General features: G+C 40.3%; 3 protein-coding genes across 6 annotated transcripts; 1 reads left to right on the forward strand and 2 right to left on the reverse strand.

The window, feature by feature from the left end:
- Window positions 1–1,082: 1,082 nt before the first annotated feature.
- mlf2 (myeloid leukemia factor 2) lies at window positions 1,083–6,004 on the reverse strand. Its single transcript, XM_018672449.2, has 8 exons — window positions 5,688–6,004; window positions 4,085–4,193; window positions 3,936–3,971; window positions 3,325–3,378; window positions 3,078–3,206; window positions 2,609–2,768; window positions 2,199–2,414; window positions 1,083–1,587 (listed from the first exon to the last, which is right to left on the reverse strand). The coding sequence occupies exons 1-7, from the start codon at window positions 5,729–5,731 to the stop codon at window positions 2,203–2,205; spliced, it is 744 nt and encodes a 247-aa protein (XP_018527965.1). The 5' UTR covers window positions 5,732–6,004; the 3' UTR covers window positions 1,083–1,587; window positions 2,199–2,202.
- Window positions 6,005–7,105: 1,101 nt separating this feature from the next.
- Window positions 7,106–12,572, forward strand: cdc42l (cell division cycle 42, like). The gene is made up of 6 exons (XM_018672450.2): window positions 7,106–7,221; window positions 9,920–10,024; window positions 10,204–10,276; window positions 10,377–10,486; window positions 11,191–11,388; window positions 11,498–12,572. The coding sequence occupies exons 2-6, from the start codon at window positions 9,920–9,922 to the stop codon at window positions 11,585–11,587; spliced, it is 576 nt and encodes a 191-aa protein (XP_018527966.1). The 5' UTR covers window positions 7,106–7,221; the 3' UTR covers window positions 11,588–12,572.
- Window positions 11,708–17,480, reverse strand: wnt4b (wingless-type MMTV integration site family, member 4b). Of its 4 annotated transcripts, XM_018672447.2 has the most exons (9): window positions 16,750–17,480; window positions 16,159–16,406; window positions 15,628–15,781; window positions 15,406–15,490; window positions 15,114–15,245; window positions 14,685–14,827; window positions 14,447–14,587; window positions 14,180–14,342; window positions 13,805–14,072 (listed from the first exon to the last, which is right to left on the reverse strand). In XM_018672447.2, exons 2-9 carry the CDS (start codon window positions 16,245–16,247, stop codon window positions 13,903–13,905), a joined length of 1,077 nt encoding a protein of 358 aa, XP_018527963.1. In that variant the 5' UTR covers window positions 16,248–16,406; window positions 16,750–17,480; the 3' UTR covers window positions 13,805–13,902. The 4 variants fall into 4 exon arrangements, with proteins under 4 accessions (XP_050932015.1, XP_050932014.1, XP_018527963.1 ...); XM_051076058.1 differs by having other exon boundaries at window positions 11,708–14,342; XM_018672446.2 differs by lacking the exon at window positions 16,750–17,480 and having other exon boundaries at window positions 15,628–16,250.
- Window positions 17,481–20,757: the final 3,277 nt, after the last annotated feature.

The following is a 20,757-nucleotide window of genomic DNA, read 5'->3' on the forward strand; positions in this document are numbered from 1 at the left end:
GGGAGGGGGAGCATGTGAGTAATTGGAAGATGCAGAGAGGAGGGGAGGGAACTGGAAAGAACTGTGGGGAAAGAGGGATAGAGCAGAATAGCAAGGGTCACATTTACTTATTTTGATTCAGGAAAAAACAAAACGCACTCAGCAAGATGTGTTGCAATTTGCACCATAACCTCTCTCAGTTTTAATCTATGCGTTCAGCATCGTCTTCCTGACTCCCTACCAGGCCTTTCATTTGTCTGGTTCTACTTGCTGTGTGAACATCTGCTATCTAACTACAGTAGCGCTCTGACATGTGAGCAAATATTGTCCCAGCAAAACTGCTAACATGAAGAGGTAATTTGCAGTTGCTCTCAAATCCAGGCGGTGCTGTTATCCTACTGAAAAGTGAGGGTTTGTTGTTAAAATGGAAACAAACATCTGTAACACTTTAGATGTGGATGACAAGCAGAGGATATCAAAACAGAGGAGCGTTGAGGAGGATACATCTCGGCAAAGACAGACGAGGCACAAAATGAGCTGCCTTGTCAGGCGACTTTGGAGATCTAATGACGGGGATTAAAGGAGACAGGAAGACAGGTAGACAGGTGTGAGGAGCAGAACATGCCGGAGGGGGGAGGATGCACATTTAAAAATAGTTGTGGATGTAATTAAAGATACAGCAAGCACAGAAGGAGGCAGGCAGGGAGCCCGCTATGAGAGCGATTTGTCAAAAGAGAATGGGTTTTTCATTGGCTGCTCCACTTGTGTGCTCCATCTGGATGTCACATGACCTGCAGACATGGCGACACATAGAAGAGGGAACACGGGAACACATGCACGTACAGTGGAGAGAAAAAAAAATGCACGGCTGATTTATATGTTCAAAAGAACTACAGCAACATAGTCACAGATTTACACACGCAGAACAGAGAACTGTTGATACATTTTATGAGGGACCAAGGCTTAAAAAAGAAGTATAGATTTACAGATTTAGTTGTGTATATTCATGGATTTGAAGCTGCATGTTGTGTAATTTGTAAAAAAACAAAAACACTCCATAATGTAAGACATGCAGTATCAAACACAACCACAACAGAGACACATTTTGCAATTATCTAACAATGTTTAATGAACTTTTATTTAGTTAGATTAATTAGTTAACAGTATACAATTCAATTCACCGACACACTAGTGTCTTCACAAACATAAAATGGACTGTACAGCAGATGTACTGTATACTGTAGCACTTTAGTGCAGTGGGCAAAAACACATGTCAAGTTTTGAGAATGAGTATATATAAAGTGAGTGTAGTTATGTTACCCATGTTTGTACAAGGGCTTGCGTGTGTGTGTGTGTGTGCGTGTGTGTGTGTTGTATGTAACAGTAGAGAGGCTGAACTGTAAATGTAACTATCAAGTGTGTCTGGGGGGGTTTTGTTGTGTGTATGTGTGTGTAGTATGTTGTTTATGTATAGACAGTCCAGTCATATCAAACATTTACGACGGGCAGTTGTGACGATCATCAACTTCCGTCTTCGGCGTGGTTCACAGCATCAGGGGAAATCTTCCCTCAACTCCTTCCATCTGGTCGCCTCGTCAGGTGTGATACCTGCAGGAAACGGCCAACCAGAGCCAACAACTTTCATTACAACAAATTACAAAAGACACACAGGCAGATGGAATCAACAGAGCTTTCATCGAACAACGGAGGATTCTGTTTTAGCCCAGCATGTGCCATGGTGGTACTACATGGCACTGTGAGGCACGTCCAACTACAGAGATTTGGTCAATGCATCAAAAATTTAGGGACAAATCCTCACAGTGAGACTGCTGTTACAACCTTTATCTACAAGTTTTTTAAATCATCAGAGCAGTAAAGATGTATGTCACTGGTTGATGGTGTGTGTATTCTCTTCTCTTTCTTATACATTGTAGTGCTGTTATTCATACAGCTTATTAAATTAATCTTACATGATGTAAAATTCAATAAACCTGCATGATCGCTGTTATTGTACAGTGTTCAGAAGCCTTAAAGTGCATTAAAGTGGCATTAATTCATGTGCTTCTTCAGGGTTTCAGGGTAAAAACATCACTGTCAGCACTGTCAATATTCAGCATTTCTGTGCTGTAATTTCTCATTACTAATCAGCCATATATACATATTCTGTATACCAACCCAACATATATGATGAGCTTAACCTGGCCCATTATCTCTCTTACCTTCTCACCAGTCGTAACGTGGGCGGGTGTGGGGCTGACGGTGTCTGGGGGACTCATGCCGATGACCTGGTGGGGGCGTTGAGCTAGGAGGGGCAGGAAGAGCCAGCTGCTGCCCTCCTGCCCGTCGATCTCGGCCGTAGTCCAGCCCCCGGGCGTTCGGGGGAGCGTATCTTCCTGCCTCCCTCCTCCACTCCTCGTCAAACGCTGCAGCCTCACCTAACAGGAAGGAAGGGGAGGTTGATCAGTAGGACATAAAACACATCTAATGAAAGTGCAGCATTATTTACTTTTAATAAATAACATTACTTTTGTTTCTTGAGCCAGAGAATTTCTTGTACTTCTTTTCCATTAGCCAGCAAAAATATGAAATGAAATAGAAAGAAATGATCTTTTCCACCCCAGTGACTCACTCTCATCAAGGTTAATGAAGTCTTGCCGTTCTTCGCGGTCTCCTGTGCGACGATTTCGTGAACGCTCCATTATGTGTGCGCGAGGCCCGATGTGGTGGCCGATGGCGAGACGCTCGAGGCCGCTCTCGCTGTCCCTCATTGACTGTCGCGTCTCACGTATCTGAGGTGAAAAGTGACAGGCAGCTTAAGTTTACTAAAACAAAACCAGGAAGCCCTGCGCTCTACATGAACTGAGCCCGAAATGTTTGTATGACAACTATGATATTTATACTGTACATGATCTATTTATTGTCACTACAAGTACTGCTCATTTAATGTGTTAATGAGGCCAGAAAACCAAAGCCACACCTAGACTAACAACACATGAAGCCCCATGTCAACAGAGGAAGTAACCAGGTCTGCCTATATAACGAGCACTCCGTACCTGCACTGCTAATATTAAAAACAAAAAAAACGATATTATTCTCACCCCTCCAGGGCCTGTTCTCGTTTCACTGGTCTGCTGATAAACTTTAGGAGCCCCTGTGTCTAGCGAGGAGTAAGAGATCACTGTTGAAGAGGAAAACGTCTGACAGTTTGGTGAACCGGACATTCTTTCCTAGGAGAAAATAAAAACAAGCAAGAAGGTGAGATGGAGCCCTGTTCACACACAGGTTTCAGTCATGAGGGTAATTACTCCCCGTTTATTTAAAAACTGGTTGACAGAACCCACTCACCATGTTTTCCATCATTTCTCCCATCATGCCAAACATATCCATGAATCCACCACCCTGGAAAAACAAATAAAGGGTGATCATTTAAATTGAGATTTGATGAGAGATACCTCTTAGATACCTCTAAAAAACACTGGCAAAGTGATAATTGTTTCTCTTAAAATAAGCACCGCTAGTGTTGGAGCACCATGAAGTGAAAAAAGTGGCAAAACACAATTTCCATGTAATTCATGTAAACACAGTCTTGAGTGACACAGAAAAAAACAATGGGACTTCTGTAAATGAGGTGAGAAAAAACAAATGCAGATAGTGTACTTCCCCTCCCTCATAGTCCACATGCTTATGACTGTAAATTTATCTGACACCTCATCTAAACCCTACAAGAAACCTATATTAAATCTTTTCCTTTGCCCTTTTAATCATAACCCTGAATATCTGTACACTGCTTCTCACACAATACTATGCTTCTCCTCTTCAGCTAGATAGACTTTTCATAGAAAGCAATTTGGTAGTGTTGTTAGATTTTCTTGTTAATCTCATTTTAAAAGACATCTTTGGAGACATAACTGTATTTTCTGCAGTTAAAGAAGGAGGTTAAAGGAATAACTACTCACCATTCCCATCATGCCAAAGGGGGTCAGTGGTCCAGCCTAGAAGAAAGTGTGCAACAATTGTCAAAGATAATCAAATCAAATATAATTAAACTAATGTGAATGACACACAAAATACATAAGTGCAATCCATCAACAGAGCCACTTGTTACCTGTCTACGTGGTGCACGATGTGGCTGCATCTGGGGGGCAAGAGCAAAAGGGTCCATACCAAATGGTCCAAACAGACTCATCTGCCGCCTGTGAGCTGCAAATGGATCCCTGGAAGAAATCAGAAATATTTATGACGTTTTTTGATTTTTGTGTGTGTGTGTGTGTATGTGTCTGTGAGCCTAATGAGTGTAGCTCTGTGAACAACGCTCACATACAAGAAAGAAAGCTGGAAATGATACAGGAAGGGAGGCTTCTAACATTTGTCAAGGACAATATGCATCACTTGGATAAGAGGTTTCTCAGCTTTCTCTTGCCTGTGGGCCCAGTTTCAGGTCTCAAGGTCTTAGGAGCCCAGGAATAAATATATTATCAAGCTGTTATTCAAATTTGATTCAAGGATGCTTCTGGTGTTCTGTTTTCAGAAGCAGGGAGGGAATTTCAAAATGACTTCAGTACAAAAATGACAATACACCCTTTCAGACCTAATCAACACTTAACTTTAAAAGATAATACTATAATTTTAAGTCATGGTCAGACAAAGAAGCAATTTATAGAAACCACCTTAAACTTTGGGAAATAATTTCCACAGTAATCAATAATAAAAATATCTTTCAATTACAGCCCTAGCCTCTAAAATCTCCTGTAAGCCAGTCTGCATATCAAAGCATCCACTGTAACATCCTAAACCAACAATGAGAGATACTGATCTTGCATTTGAGTCAGATGTTTTGATTTTTATCCATCATGCAATACCATCAGGGAGGCAAGTGATTGGTCCTAAATTTGACAGCGACTCCAAACATACAGTCGGAGTTACAGAGAAGTATCTGCAACAGATCCACAACACTATGATCTGAATATCATGGAGTCCATCTGAGACCACATGAAGAGACAGAAGAACACCTTAAAAAACTGAGTGCAAGTGAGTGCAAGTGTACGTAAGAGAACTGGTGCTGTTTTAAAGGCAAACTGTGGTCACACCAAATACTGATTTGATTACATTTTTTTTCTGTTTACTGCACATTGTATTAAGTTAACTGCCTATGCCATTCATGACATTATTTTATGGCATTATTTTATTGTATTAAAAGCATCCTTTACATTAAGTGCCTAAAATCTTTGTACATTGTTGTGTTGTATGTGGTCACTAATGTGCAGGGTGATCTAAAGCAATGTTCACATTTGCCATATAAGTGGAATGCTCTGAAGTAAAGAAACATATTCTAGTTAAACTTGAAAAGACTAGGAAACTGCCATTAATAAATGTGAAAAGCTTTAACGTGGCTTCAGCGAACATGAGACAAGCTAAAAGGTTTTTTTGGAAAATAGCGGTAAGTTATTCGAGTAATGATCAGTTCGTTTTTTAAAGCTACTAATCGATTAACCAAATGCTGCTGAGCTCTGACAGTTTTTTTTTTTTTTTGTTATTGTCTATCCAATATGGTGGACCACCGTAGGCCCCCACAGCTGGCTACAGTAACGAAAGGTGCCTGCTGTAAGCCACCAGAAGAAATCTATAATTTAGCGAGCCGAGATGTACGTTTTGTAAAAAATAGAGATATAACAGTGTTTAAGTAAAATTTAATAAATGTCAGTACTTACATCATGAAGGGGTCGTCATCAACGTCATTCAAGAACCGAAACATGCTAGGTGATTTAACTCAGCTGGCTGATGCTAGCCAGCTAGCTAGGTAAACAGTCGCGTTTTTCAGGGATGAAACAGAATAACGGACTCAAAACTCTGGTCAGGCTGAAATGGAGGACCTTTGACCGGCTCCGTCGCGAAAATACTAGATCCCCGCTACTGTTTACCACAGCGATACACAGCTCAGACTCTGAGTAGATAGTAAATTCCAGAAACCTGGACCAAACATGAAAACGGAAGTCAGTCCTCTGACAAAGAGAAGACACACTGCTATGAAGTTAGCATCAGAGCTGACGGCTGTGACTTCCGGCTGCTGCACTTTTCAAAATAAATTATTTCCTGAAAGGTTTTAAAAACGTACTTTCAAATCTGTTTTTCATAATGTCATGATTTAGTGTGAAAAATTGTTTTTCAAAATATAACAAAAAAGACCATATTATATTATATTATATTATATTATATTATATTATATTATATTATATTATATTATATTATATAGAAGACCAATCAATTGAAGAAAGCTACTATCAAAGCTGGAAAATAAGATTCCAACACAATGTGAACACTGCTGAGTAGCATGGAGATACTGAACTAACACAGGCTGATGAGAGCAGTATTAAAGAACTAGATGATACCCCACCATCCTCACACAGATAACACATGGATGCGACTCCTGTGGTTCATTGACAGTCCCATCAGAACAGTTACCTGCAGATGTTAACTTGCATTTCTTAAGCGCCAGATGCAACAATCATTTACACAATCATTTAACCTGAGGAAAAAGTTAGGTGAATACATCTACACTTCTATTCATATATATTTTTCCACACCAAGAGACACACTCACTGGCACCGGTAACACATGCTTTTCCTGGTGTGACAAGTCACAGAAATCACTGCTGTGGAAAAGATTTCATAATACATTAATTAGAGGCAAATGTCAGCCTCTGACACACAAACTGAAAAAGTAGAAAAATAGAGGTAATCTCAGGTCATATTTATTGTCAGTCAAAAAGTCCTTTAGAAAACACACAGAACCAACAAAATACAAAGAAAGTAAAAAGAAAAAAAAGAAAAAGAGTGAGAGAGAAAGAAAAACATTGCCACTTCTTATAAAACACAGTTACACCAGTGTTTTGTCATTCCACACTACATCTTTTACTTTTATTATGTGGTTGAGTAAACTGACTTAAATAACCTACTTTTATCTTTTATCTTACTTTTATTACTCTTTTTACTTTTTCTTACTCTTATCTTACTTTTATCTTTTATTTATTTTTTAGATAGATAGATAGATAGATAGATAGATAGATAGATAGATAGATAGATAGATAGATAGATAGATAGATAGACAGATGTCTTCTGTCCAGCAGGCGGCGGTGTTTCTGTTCTTCAGCTGGGACTGAGGCTCGTCTTGTCCACGGCTGCGCTCAGAGTAATTCGACCCTCAAACCCGGATGTAACCAACGCCTAACCTGTCTGAAGAAAAACGGTGAGTAGAGTTAGAGAAACAGTCCGAATTAACTAATACTGCTTAACTATAATACGGGACACATGTAGGAGAGTCTCCTGAACTATGTAAAGTTTTTACAGAGAGGAAGGGTTTGTTTGTTTGATTTAGAAATACGCTTTAAAGTGGTAAAGTTGCTCAGCCATCAAGCTTGATTTAGAGTTGGCTAACATCAGTCTGGTTAATGAAGTTATCATAACTGTCACCGCTGGTTGAGTGATTAATTCCCACTGTTTTGTCGTTATATATTGAATTGTGGTTTTTTTAAATTAGTAGGATAATTGAGACGTTCGTTTGACAGGACAGAAACTGTATCACTTTATCAATCTGGGTAAATCAGTCATTTAATAACTACAAATAAACTTGGTGTTTACTGCTCATTTTATGTCGATCTCAGTTTCTAAATTAAAAGTTTTTGTGCTTAAAGTTTCACCAGTTTTTAGTCCCCACTTTATCTGATGAGCTGCTTATTTAGCGGAAGTGTTGGGCAGTATCCGCCTCTAAATTACATAGGGCAAATAGGCCGCCGTTTAGTTTTTTTTTCTTTTTCTTTAACATCTGTGGTATGTAACCTATGCGGAAGTGATTCACCGTCATCAATAAAGTTTTGCCCGCACATGTAATAACAAGCCTAGTGCGCCTGATGTCAGGATTTTTATTATTTCTTCCACTGTTCTTATTTCTCAATCACTAAAACTGTCCACATATGTCTAACACATTTATTTTTTAGTGGAGCTTCTTTCTTTACTGAAAAAATTCTCAAGTGACACTAGCTCTGTCTGTGTGACTAGAGCTGAAACAATTAGTCAATTACCAGCAAATAAATAGGCGACTATTTTGATAATCATTGAATTGTTCAAACATTCTTTTTGTTAAACTTTCTCCAATGTCTTACATTTGTTCATGTTTTCTGTTTTATATCATTTTAAACTGAATTTATGTGGGGTTTGGACTGTTGGTCAGACAAATCAAATAACTGCAGACCCCACACTGGGCTCTGGGAAACTGTGATAGAAATGTTTTCTCCATTTTTGACATTTATAAACTGGAATGGCATTCAGTAGAGCAGATGTCTCTGCCAAGGCCAAACAATCCTGCACATGTCTGTCTCTTATAATAGACAAATAAAAGGAAGAAGGAAGTAATAACCTGAATGATTTATTGTCATAAAATATATTAAGTCAAAAATAGTAGACATGAAAGACAGTATATGTATATATGCCACATGAACTATTATTTACTATTAATTATAAGTACAGCTCAGATTCAGCATTTTTCTCCACCAGGTTTGGATTATTATCTGGATTAGCCTCAAATTGTACAGAATAATTGATCTCAACACCATAAATATGTCAGAATTTTTTTACATCAACATCTATACATTATTTCCTGAGAGACTGACAAAGATGTTAAAAATGCTCTATCTCACAAAACAAACCAACCAACAGATACAGGTGAGAACATTACCTCCATGGCAGAGGTAATTGATTATTGATAAATTATCATTTAAAATGTTTAATCTGGAAAATAATAGGCAGATCAATCAGTGCTGTTGACCTTTTGATTGACAGGTCATACAATACAAATATCGTAAGAGGTGAAATCACGCGTGTTTCTTTGTTTTGGCCACCTCATTTATATCACTGAGAGTAGGCTGATGAACAGAAACACCTCCCTGTATAATACAGAAGGATCATCAACATCTCTGTACTTAATAAACTGGAAACTGAGTGTAGACTAATAATGTGTTAAAATTACTACAATTATTTGGTAACTTTAGCCATAGAATTGATTTAGTATATTTAAAAAAATCATCTAAGAAGCACGTCAGTGTTGTGGGTGATCTAGGAGCCAAGTATTTTACTATATTAGTAAAAGCGTGTTAGTATTATTGAAAAAACCTACTAAATGTCTCAAAAGTAAAAGGACAAAAAAGCTCCCTCTGTGTGTTTTAGGGCAGCAACTAATGACTATTTCAGGTTTAATTAATTCCTATCAATTCTATTTTTTGATGAACTGTTTTGTCTATAAAATGTCACATCAGTAAAAATAGCGAAAAATGACCAACACTTCAAACCAACTAAGATGTTCAGTTTGCTGTCATCTGTGACTAAGAAAAGCATCAAATTTTCATGTATGTTTTATTATTATTACTATGTACAATAAATATTTTACTGTTCTGGTTAGCTTAGCTTGAGCTAATTTTATCTACGCTACAAATCATAGTGTAGTTTAAGCTGTAGAAATCATCATACTTTATAAAGTAATCATGTTTTGTCCACCACAAACTATAGCTGTCACATAAATGTGGAGGATTATTTACTTCTTAAAATCTAGTGGAGCTGTAGTATAATGTAGGAGAAAATGAGAATACTCTGTTAAAGGACAAGTACCTTATAACTGTATACTCACAATACTGAAGTAAATGTACTTATACTTTTCACCCCTGCCCCATTCATAATATTATATCTATACCCTTCTGTTGTGTATGTCTGTTGCTGTCAGTATTGCCTGGCCTGTTGATGGAAATGTGCAGCCATTTTTCATGTTGAGTCACTTGCTGTATGTTATAAAGCCATGCGTGACGTTACTTCCTCTCTCAGCGCCTGGCTAACTGTGCAGTCTGCTGTACTTGCCGACTCTATTGTGATGTTTCCTATTTTTCTGTTTTTCCTTGTAGATGCAGACTATAAAATGTGTAGTGGTAGGAGACGGTGCAGTAGGAAAGACCTGCTTGCTGATCTCCTACACAACCAACAAGTTCCCCTCAGAATATGTGCCCACGGTAAGAAGCCTCAACACCGACTGAGTCATGTCAAAAAGTACTGTACACGGTTCACACATTGACTTAGAACCACTGTTTCCCTTTAATATTTCCTTATTGTTGAAATGCAGTGTAATCAGACGTGTTTCCTTTTGGTTTTGTTGAATAATTTCTCCTTTTTTGTGTGTGTGTGCTCAAAGGTTTTTGACAATTATGCGGTGACAGTGATGATCGGAGGAGAGCCCTATACACTGGGCCTTTTTGACACAGCAGGTAACATGAATGTCTTTGAAAAGCTGTCCTTTTCTCTCTCATCTCTGTTACTCTGACATTAATAGAAAACCTTCCCTGTTCTTTTGATTGTTGCTCTCAGGTCAGGAGGATTATGACAGGCTGCGTCCTCTCAGCTATCCACAGACAGACGTCTTCCTTGTATGTTTCTCTGTCGTCTCCCCCTCATCTTTTGAAAACGTCAAAGAGAAGGTCAGTTTTTTTAATCTTCTTTTTTTCCACTGATTTGGAAAAAGACATGACTCTTGACTTTTGGCTCGAGTGTTGGCTGACCGATGCCCATCACAATTTCTTCAAATGTCTGGTTTTGTCTGACCTACAGCTCAAAACTCCAAGATAAACAGTTTTCTGTCACATGACAAATCCGAATAGCTAGACTAAGTGAAAATTTTTCATTTTCGCTTAAAAAATTACTTGACCAATTACTCGATTGTTATCGTATTCTATGAACTGACTGTTTGATTAATCAACTAATTGTTAAAGCACTACAGACATGATCAGGGCTGAGGATTGTGTTCAATTTTTTGATGTTGCACAGATATGATACCTGGGTTATGCTATTGATGCTAAAATGTTTATTTTTATGACCCGCCACATTGAGAAGTCAAGTCAATTTTTTTCTATTAAAGCCAGAGTTTTCAAATCGCATATTGTTAAAACACAAACAGCTGTACAAGAACTGTCTTTGCACAATGTAAATGTATAAAATTGGCAAAATTGTGATTTGAATCTGGGACAATCTGATCGAAGAGTAGTACTCAACATTACAAATCTGACAAGACATAAATGTATTCTTTATAATAACAAATAAATACTGAGGATTGATACCCAGCTCTAGACATGACTTTGAAGAAGGAAAATATGAATTTAATCTTTATATTGTTTTTCTTTTTCAGTGGGTTCCTGAGATTTCCCACCACTGCCCCCGCACACCCTTCCTGTTAGTGGGCACACAGGTGGACCTGCGGGAAGACAGCAACACAGTGGAGAAGCTGGCAAAGAACAAACAGCGCCCCCTATATCCTGAGAGCGGAGAGAAGCTGGCGCGTGAGCTCAAAGCTGTCAAATACGTGGAGTGCTCTGCTCTGACACAGGTATGGGGCAAATTTTCACCACACGTGAAAGCAACATATATGTTAAAACAAGCAACAATAACAGCTACTTTCCTCTCTCTGACTCCTCTTCTTCTCCTTCTTCAACCAGCGAGGGCTTAAGAATGTGTTTGATGAGGCCATCCTGGCGGCCTTGGAGCCTCCTGAGACCAAAACCAAGAGAAAGTGTGTTCTGCTATAGATGAACAACGGCAGTGAGAGACCTAACGGTGTTAGAAATAGGTGGGGTGAATCAAAACATCAGAAAGATCAATGGCCATTATGAAAAAAAGGACAAAACAAAAGGGGAAGGGAGGTACAATGCCATTGAGACTTATTCTAATACACGTGTACACTGATTGTGCCTTCAAAATAAACTTTGAAAGAGGCTGAGGCAGCAAATCTTCAGCATGCAGTAAATGCAGTAAGTGTCACCTATCTCCTTTTCTGAAAGCTTTTAAAAATTGCAGTGTTCTTTCTACAAACATTCAGGTGGGGCGGGCCCCCCCTGCCTGTCACTGTTGTGCCATTTTTTTCTAAAAAAAAGAAAGACTCATTTATATAGTTGCCTTTGGCCTCCTCTGTGTTTTTACCTCTTGCGGTCTATCGGGGCTTTTAAACCCAGTGTAGAAAAATATAAACGGGGAAACGCTTGCGTTACATTTAACATTAAGTTTTTAGTGAACTTTGGTTAGTGTGGTTAAAAGGGGCAACTTAATGTTAAGTGGTACTCCATTTGCTTTCTTTTCTGATCCTTTTAGATTGAATAATGAAAGCACAAGAGATATTATTGCCACTCCAAACAAAGGTAGCTGTCTGAAATGATTACTTTCTTCCCACTTCCTGTGACTTTTCTGGGAGGCCAAGTGCATTTTCACCAATTTCCCTTCTCTGGGTGACTTATGAATTTCTATTTTATTCTCCTTTTGTTTATATTGTATTAATTCTGTGACTCTGTTGTGGGAAAGTTTTAGCAGTTATTCATTTTGAAACTTGACTTTTTATTTTATCCAGATTTTTTTTATTGCTAGACTACCAACTTTTGAGTGATTGATAATATAACAAATTAAGTTGTAATATTTTCAATAGATCTTAATCTTGATAGAGATTGAGATGATAACCTTTGCTAGTAAATTTCTGGGTGTTTGTAATCACAGGATATTTTTAATAAAAATGGTTTCATGACATGGAAAGTAGCCATTGTTTTGTATATTTGAGGGAGAATGCTGCCAGTGCAACAAATCATAAGAGAGGGATCATTTAGCAAGAGAAGAGCCCCGCTCTGTGTCCTCGATATGCTGAAGACATTTCCTTCTTAAAGGAAAGCCAGTCTTTTAGTATTTTGAAACTCAAAATCTTTTTCTTCTCCTCTGCCTTATGCCAGTGGATCTCAAGGTTTTTGGTGCAGCGACAGTCAGTCTGTGTTTCACGTCACTTTACACTCGCTGTACCACCCTTTGCAGTTGGCATGAATATATATCACATCAGCTGAGTGTTTGTGCATGTGTTATTACACCACAAGATACAAATAAAGCTGGAATTATGGCTCCCCAAAGATACACATTAGCATCCTTATGGGTCTATGTGGAGAAGGGTGTTATGGGTGACCACTGAATGTAGGGGCACACCTCCTGAATCTTGGCGGTCAGTATTCTCCAACCTTATGACAGGCATTTACTCATTAAAACATTTTTCCTACTGCCTTTAGTGGTCCAAAACTCCTCAGGGTAACGTTAACTTTGCAGCTAACCAATGCGCCTTAAGAATTTCAAGTGAGACTATCTTAGACAAGTTAGGTCAATAAAAAACTCAAGAAACATCTGTTGGATAAGACTACTGTATTTATTAGATTTCTTGCACAAACCTAAAAGCACTGCGTGTGCAGGATCACGCATAAGAGATGACAGTGAGGGACAAAACACAAGACAGACACTGAAGTTAAGTAGAAGTTATTCTTGCTGTTTAAGGTGCCACTGCTGCAGGCTGGAGTGAAGATATACAAATAAATAAACCAGAATAGAGAAGAAGACATAAATACAGTGAGCGACCTGCTAGTCTATGATACAAAGAGTTTGCATAAAATAAAAATGGTGCTGCAATGTTTTCCATGTTAGTTCTGGTTAATTCAGCTTTAAAAGCTTTGTCAGCTCAGTGTGAGAGTAGCTGTTGTGTGTGTGTGTGTGCATATGTGGCACAGACCACTTATCCATCTCAGTGTCTTGAAGTGGAGTGTTGAACAAGAGAAGTCAGAGTGATTTTTGTTTGTGCCTTACTTGCTGTTGATGCTTTGCCATTGTTCTTGTTTTTATATGTGCACTAACTTTGCAGCTTTTACAACAGAATACTCAAACTTAACTCTAGCTTTGCTGCCCCAACTAGTTGAATTGAAGCTACTTTAGAATTTATGATAATTTGGCATCTGTGTTGTCCTTATTCCATCTTGTGTTCAGGAGTGTCTGTCTAGTGGTTTGTTCAGGGTCTTTCTGCTCGGTTGTTTTGGTCTTGTCTGGACTGGTCTTACACTCTGCAGGTGTGAATAGTGACTGTGTTCTTGCACTGCTGGCAGCGGACTGAGCAGCACCAGGAAAACTTGCAGGAGCAGCGCTGTACCACCTCAGCCCGGCCTGCTCTGTATCCTGGCCCGCAACACACCAGCTCGCATCCATCTGGAGCCAGCCGAGAGGTTCCTGGGATTGTGTTTCAGAAGACAGCAATGTCACTTTCAGTACTTTGATTGATAAGTTTGGTTTATCTCGATTGTTTTTCTCTGATACAGTCTTGCGATTTATCTTACCGTTACATCTCCTACCGGCAGTCCCGGGGATCCCGTTGTCAGGGTCGAGGTTGCAGAAATCTGGAGAGGGCGCAAGGTACACAAGGTCTCTGGCAGCAGGGGGTTTGACCTGGGGGTCACGGGGGAGCAGGGCTGTCCTGGATCCTATACGAGTCAGGCGGACCTAAGAGGAGGAGGAAGATGTTGAAAATCAGAGTGTGGAATTTTTTTAAGTTTTAGTAAGCTAAGCTAAGGAAGATGAAACAAGCAGAAGGTGTATTCTGATACCTCCGTGGCTCCATCAAAGCGTTCCTTCAACACAACGCCGACTCGCCTGAACGGCGGCATGACCTTCCAGCAAGTCCTCAACTCACAGGAGCCAGAGACACCATGACACTTACACTCTACCTGCATGTTGTGAAGGATGGCCTGAAGACAACAGGATATAAAGGATCAGACTGTCACCATATTCTCACAGACCACAGAGCTGGAAATTGAGAAGTTGTAAAAGAGTGCTACAGTCAACCTTTCGACCAGCCTCGTTGTTATGGAGATTCATGAGCGGTCGCCCTGCTGACATCCCCTTGGCTCGTTCTGGTTCATCTACAAATGTCTGGGAGAAAGCCACACCATAGGACAGGTTGTCACTGCAACCAGACCACTGGAAACCTGAGAGAAGACAGAGAGAATACTGTGGATTATTCGAGCCTTGTAACTATTTCACTTTATGTTTTTAAGTTGAAAACGAATGGCTGTTGAATGGAAGATCCACATGGGATCACGTAAGGCAGAACCACTGCTGATGGGAAAATACCTGCTATGATATCACTGGTATGTCCAGGGTCTGGACATATGTAAATTTCAACTGGCAGAAAACACTGGAACAGTCTTATGCTCTGTGTGACTCAGTGTGGATTTACCCGTTACATTTTCATGCAACAGAATCCAAGCTCACCCTCGGGGCTGATCCCCCTGACCTTCCTGTCACAGCCACACCTCTCCAGCTCCCCACGGGTGCAGGCTCGGGTCACAGCCACCGCCACAGCTGCTGACGACAAAGCGTGCACAAAGGCCGCCTCACGAGTGCCTGAATTCAAAGTAGAGCACAGGATGCAGAAATTTTTATTTTGAAGTGCATATGAGAGTTGGTCAGTCTTTATATATATATATATATGTATATATATATATATATATATATATATATTTTTTTTTTTCTCATCAGGTAATTCTGCGTGCTCTGAGTGTACCTTGGTTCATGACTCTGCCAAATACATTGATCCCACGTGGGGTGGTGGAACAGTTCCAACGGCGATTCCTGAACTGATGCTGGCACTGAGTTAGACAGTGACATGTACACATCAACACACTGATAATAATCTATTACAAAACTGCTGCAAAACAAATAATGATCACATAATGATGATGTTTGCAAGTCATGATCCCTGAGACTGTGTGCTCTCTGGCCTTACCTCTTCTATGACCATCTCTGCTGCCTTGCGTACGGACTCCATGACCTCCCCCCGTGCCCTGCACACCCCCACCTGCCCCGGGGTCAGCCCCCTCAGCCGTGCGCATGGGGCAGCACCGGACACGGGCCTGGAGCGAGGCAGCCTCGCCAGGGAGCTGGGGCAGAAAAATGGGGAGTGGTGTGGTGACTCACAGCAGATTTGGAGGGCAAAAAAGGAGGATGCATAATTAAATAGAGGGAGGGAGAGAAGGAAGAAGAAGAGTGCAGAGGGTACAAAAAAAAAAGGATGGAGAGGTAACGATCCAGAGAGAGTTTTAGAGAGGACGGAAACAAGGGCAAGACTGGGCGAGGAAGACAGAGAAGGCACAGTGAAGGCAAAGAGAAAGAAAAGAGAAAAGGTCACCAGGAGTGAGACAAAGAAAAGAGAGGGGAGCAACTGAAAGAGATTTAGAGACATGTCACCATCTTTTAAAAGTTATAGCATGACAAACAAACTCCCTCTTTCTTTTCCTCCCTCGCACGCTAGACTTACAGCCAGTTGGTTGCCATGGTGGGGTGGGTTGCCCATAGCAACAGGAGGAGGAGTGGTGCCGTGAGATTGACAGTGGAGACAGTTGGCATCAGACTGTATATCTGTCTGTCCGTCTCCGTGCGTCAGGCTGGGTCTTTGGACAGCACGCTGCCCGTCTCCACAGTTAAAATGGTCTGTCTGTCTGTGTGTGTTTGGTGTAGTGTTGGTTTATGCGTCTGGTCCAGGGTCTGGGGATGATCCCCACATATCTGTTGAAATGACATATTAACAGATTAACAACAAATCCACTGCTGAAATTTCAAATCATCCTGTTTTACGAGACATTTTTAATAATCTTCATGTAAACAATCATTTCCTTATTATAATCTCAATGTTTATGTTTATGTGAATATGCTGTTGCAGCTTTGGAAATTGCACTTATGAAACAAAAAATTTACTAAGACTGTACACACAGTTTACTATTCAGATTTAGTACACAACAAGAAACAAAGCTGTATTTAAATGTGTCATATTCATCAAAAAGTTTTTTTTTTTCCTGCAATTAGCAGTGAAAATCCAATTCCTATTTGCTAAAGTAACACTGATTCTTACCAGTTCATAATCCTGTGATATCCTGTTGTTCCTCCTTTTTGTTTGACCAAAATTTGTCCAAACTTTAATCAGCAAAGTCGTTCATCAGTTTCTTCTTTAGTGCTGTCAGTGACAGCAAAAGCATGCTCGCAAGGACGTTTTACAAATTCATGCAAAACCCATCGTTTTAAATACAAAAATTAGTCCTTGTCTCCAATTTAACAGGACAAATTAGTAAAATCTACCCGCCTCCCCCCCAAAAACACAAAAACACAACTTAGAAATCCAGATTCTAATAAAAGCCCAATAGCATTGTGTCAGCAGGTGCTCAGTTCAGTCCCAGGAAAACAAATGCGTCCAAGCTGAAACAGCAAGAATAAGTGAGAGCAGTGAGATGGGAGTGATGGGTTATAAAGGAGATAGAGAGTGAGGGTGGGAGAAAGAGGACAGGCGTGATCCCGGGTGTGGAGTGATGCCGAGGGAGGAGGAGGAGGAGGCGGCTTTGTAGAAGGATAATAGTTGTACTACGTAAGTATTAAGAGTGTAATTATGTCCTCTGTTGTGTTTGTTTGGCATGAGACCTAACCTCTGAGCCTGCACTGGAGACAGAGGGCTGCAGTCTTCTAAATGATTATCACAATTTTGTGCTTGTTTGTGCCTTTATTATCTGTTAATGTATGTTTGGATGTTTATGTGCGTGTGCGTGCTTCAGCGCTTTTGCTGCAGAGGATCTTTACACAACTAATGAGAACACAAATTCCAACATTTTGTTTCTTTTACTGAAATTTTCAACAGGATTATTGATGCATGGGATATTCTGCAAAGTCCTCACATCAAAAACAATGACACAGCATTTCTGCCTCCACGTATATGTATATGCATGTGAGAAAGAGTCTTACCTAATGTTTAATTTTCCCAAACTTTGTTGCTCATTTTACGAGTCCCCACCACCCCCGTTCCTCTATCTCCCCCGCATTTGCCCTCTCGTTCTCCCTCTCTCCCACTCCCTATATTGTCTTAGAAGAAGGGGTGACATTTAGACAAGGGGAAGAAAACACACTGCCGACAAATATTGGAACTGAGGCAAATAAATCACGAGATAGAAGGGGAGAGGAGGGCATAAGGAGACCACAGATGGGTGTTACACTGGGGTTAGGAAAAAGTGAGGAAAAGAAAAACAAAGCAGGTTTGTGAAATAAAAATTTCAGGAAAAAAATTAATTACATTATTTGTATGGATTTAATATCTGAGGAAGAAGCCTATAATAATATTGACTATAATATTTTATTAGTTTATGCTGTTGTGAAACTGAGGAACAGACAGCATGACATAAACTATACTGCATGATTATTTTTTATTGAATGCAAATCATTTTCACTGTGTGAATAGTTATTCTATTTAAGTTAACTTTTTTACAGTGTACTTTGTAGTTTTCCCTCCTTTTTATCTCTTTCTGTTTGTACAGCGCATGATGTAAAGAAGGAATGCATTAACTTCATAATACAGTATACAATTTTATCTGTAAGTGCAGCCCCACTTTATATTTTGCAAAGTTGTGTTTCTTTCTTTTTCATTTTTTTTATTCAAGACAGGACATAACAAAAGAAGAAAATTGTGAGGAAGGTATAAACTCTTATATAATTATTATTTTAATCCAGTCTTTATGCTGTTGTTTGTTTGGCCCCTTTGAGGTCTACCTTGTCAAACTATGTAATAGATAGATAGATAGATAGATAGATAGATAGATAGAAAGGCTGCCGTCCTGTCACACTTGATGAAACTTATTTATTGCTCAGTCCCCGTCCAGGATTTGGTCCCTCATGTACCTGAACCCTTTGACACCCAGTTCTTGAGTAAATGGTGTCGCCATCTACACACTCTCTCTCTCTCTCTCTCTCTCACTCACACACACACACACTCACACACACTTCCCTCTGTCTATATCTGTAAAGACAGGTTCCTGCTAGGCCCCCTTCCCTCGTTTTTTTTGTCCTCCTCATGTCGTATTCCTCCTTTGTGTCCCCTGTTTCTCCAAGTGACGTCTTCCGCTGTCTCCCACAGCAACGCCATGGTGATGAGCTGGCCACTGTCATGTCCGGCGCCTCTGTTATGCTCATCCCTTCACCCCTCTCTCGTAAATAACTTGCCCTCTCTTTTTTTATCTTTATCTTTCCCCCATTTTGTGGACATTTTATCATGCTGAAATGGTCTGGTGCTGATTGACTGTAGCCAGGTTGCAGAGCCTATAGAGATGCTTGTTAAAGCTTCAGCATGACATATACGTAGAGATGACTTGCATTCCTCAGTTATAGTGGGGGGCTGCAGCACATTTTGAGCGACTGTGAGGTGGGACAACTAAACTGGTCTTACTTTGTCCACTGATGCTTACCACTGGATGGATGATTGGCCTCATTCAGAGATGGTTGCCTCAGGGTAACTCTGGACTCCATGAACACATCCCCACCCAAGGTCATTACGAGCTAGAAATGTGACCCTCCACCTTTTGCTCTCCTTCATTTGCTCTGGTACTTCTCTGCACTTGAGGGCTACCTGCCTCAGCAGTCTGAGCGCGGATGGAATAATCATATCAGGCAGCAACATGACTGCCGTGCATGAGCACGCTCACATTGCTCAGGCATCTCTGCCAACAAAGAGCTGAATGCACTGCTGTGTATGAATGTGTGTGGAGCGTGTGCATGAATATTATGGGATGGCGGGCGGTGGTGTTGTCAGGCAGGGAAGTGGGGGTGGCAGTGTGGGCGGTGAGCTACTGTGCACATGGGGGGAGGGGGCAGAGGGAACGGACGACCCATGAATATTATGGAGTGATGGTGGTGTTGTGGGGTAGGAGGTGGAGGGGAGGTGGGGGTATAGTGTGTGCGAGGTGGAAAGATAGCTGTGCATATGGGATTGAGGGAGAGGGAAGGAGGAGGTGTTGGTGACGGTGTTGCACGTGAGCGCATGTGTACGCGCATAGATGCATGTGTAAGGGGCATTCAAGCGATGGTAACAGACAACGGCCAGACATAGGCCTTTGTTGCTATGCGATATTTGCATGTACTGTACAGTGGGGAATAAGGCAGAGTGGCCATTGGGGTGGAGGAAGCAGTGGAAGGCCTCTGCCCTCACATTTTGACTGTTCCTGCCCTGTTGGTGCAGAAAATCCACTCTCTGATATCGGACGATTCTTTGTCTCTATGAACAAGAAAAAGATCAGATTTAATGCAGCTCATGTATGAAATGCTGTTTTCAGTTTTCACTGCCCTTAAATGTATCTCTGGCCTTCAGGGAGCAAAGCACAAGCACACATGGGTTTTCTCTGCAGAGGAAGTTAATGATTATTGTTTAATGGTGAAGAAATTAATAATATTGTTCACTATTTTATGATGTAAAAACAAAGTAAAATCGCTGTTAGCGTCACTTGAGCCTTAAGAAGCAGCAGCCTACCAGTGAAAACATACTCACACTGTGCAGCCAAACATTGTTCGAATCAGTCAAACATTGTTTTAAATTCTAGTAGAGATCCAAAAGTTTCTGTGCATACCAAATGTGTCTTGCTGGATTTTTCGGTTTATGTTTAGAAAATGAAGCACAAGGCATCTAACTGATAAAATAGTACTGCTAATGAAAGACATGGAGTCTTGTGAAAACATCCTAAAGCTTGAATAAAGAGCTGGATGCGGAATATACCAGATATGATACCTTGACTATTTAAAAAGCTACTGAGCTACAGGGGACACAACATGTCTGTATGAGTGTGGATATAAGACAGGAATATGGCGCTCATGGTGTCACAGTAGTGGTCATCAGTGTGAAAGTAGAAATGAGCAAGTGTCTGTCACACTGATCAGACTTATTTGTGGCCTTCAAATGCTCCCTCTATGCTCTTATTTCACAAACATTTCAAATAGGACTTGTGACACATTCAAGTGCTTTTACTTTAAAAATCAACCTGGAACAAAACAGGTCCTCCTGAATCAAGTGGAGAAATGTGCAACAGGCATTTAACAGATGTTATAGTTAGTGTCT

The sequence above is a fragment of the Lates calcarifer genome, linkage group LG15 (genome assembly GCF_001640805.2).
Source record: "Lates calcarifer isolate ASB-BC8 linkage group LG15, TLL_Latcal_v3, whole genome shotgun sequence".
NCBI classification, from domain to species: Eukaryota; Metazoa; Chordata; class Actinopteri; family Centropomidae; genus Lates; species Lates calcarifer.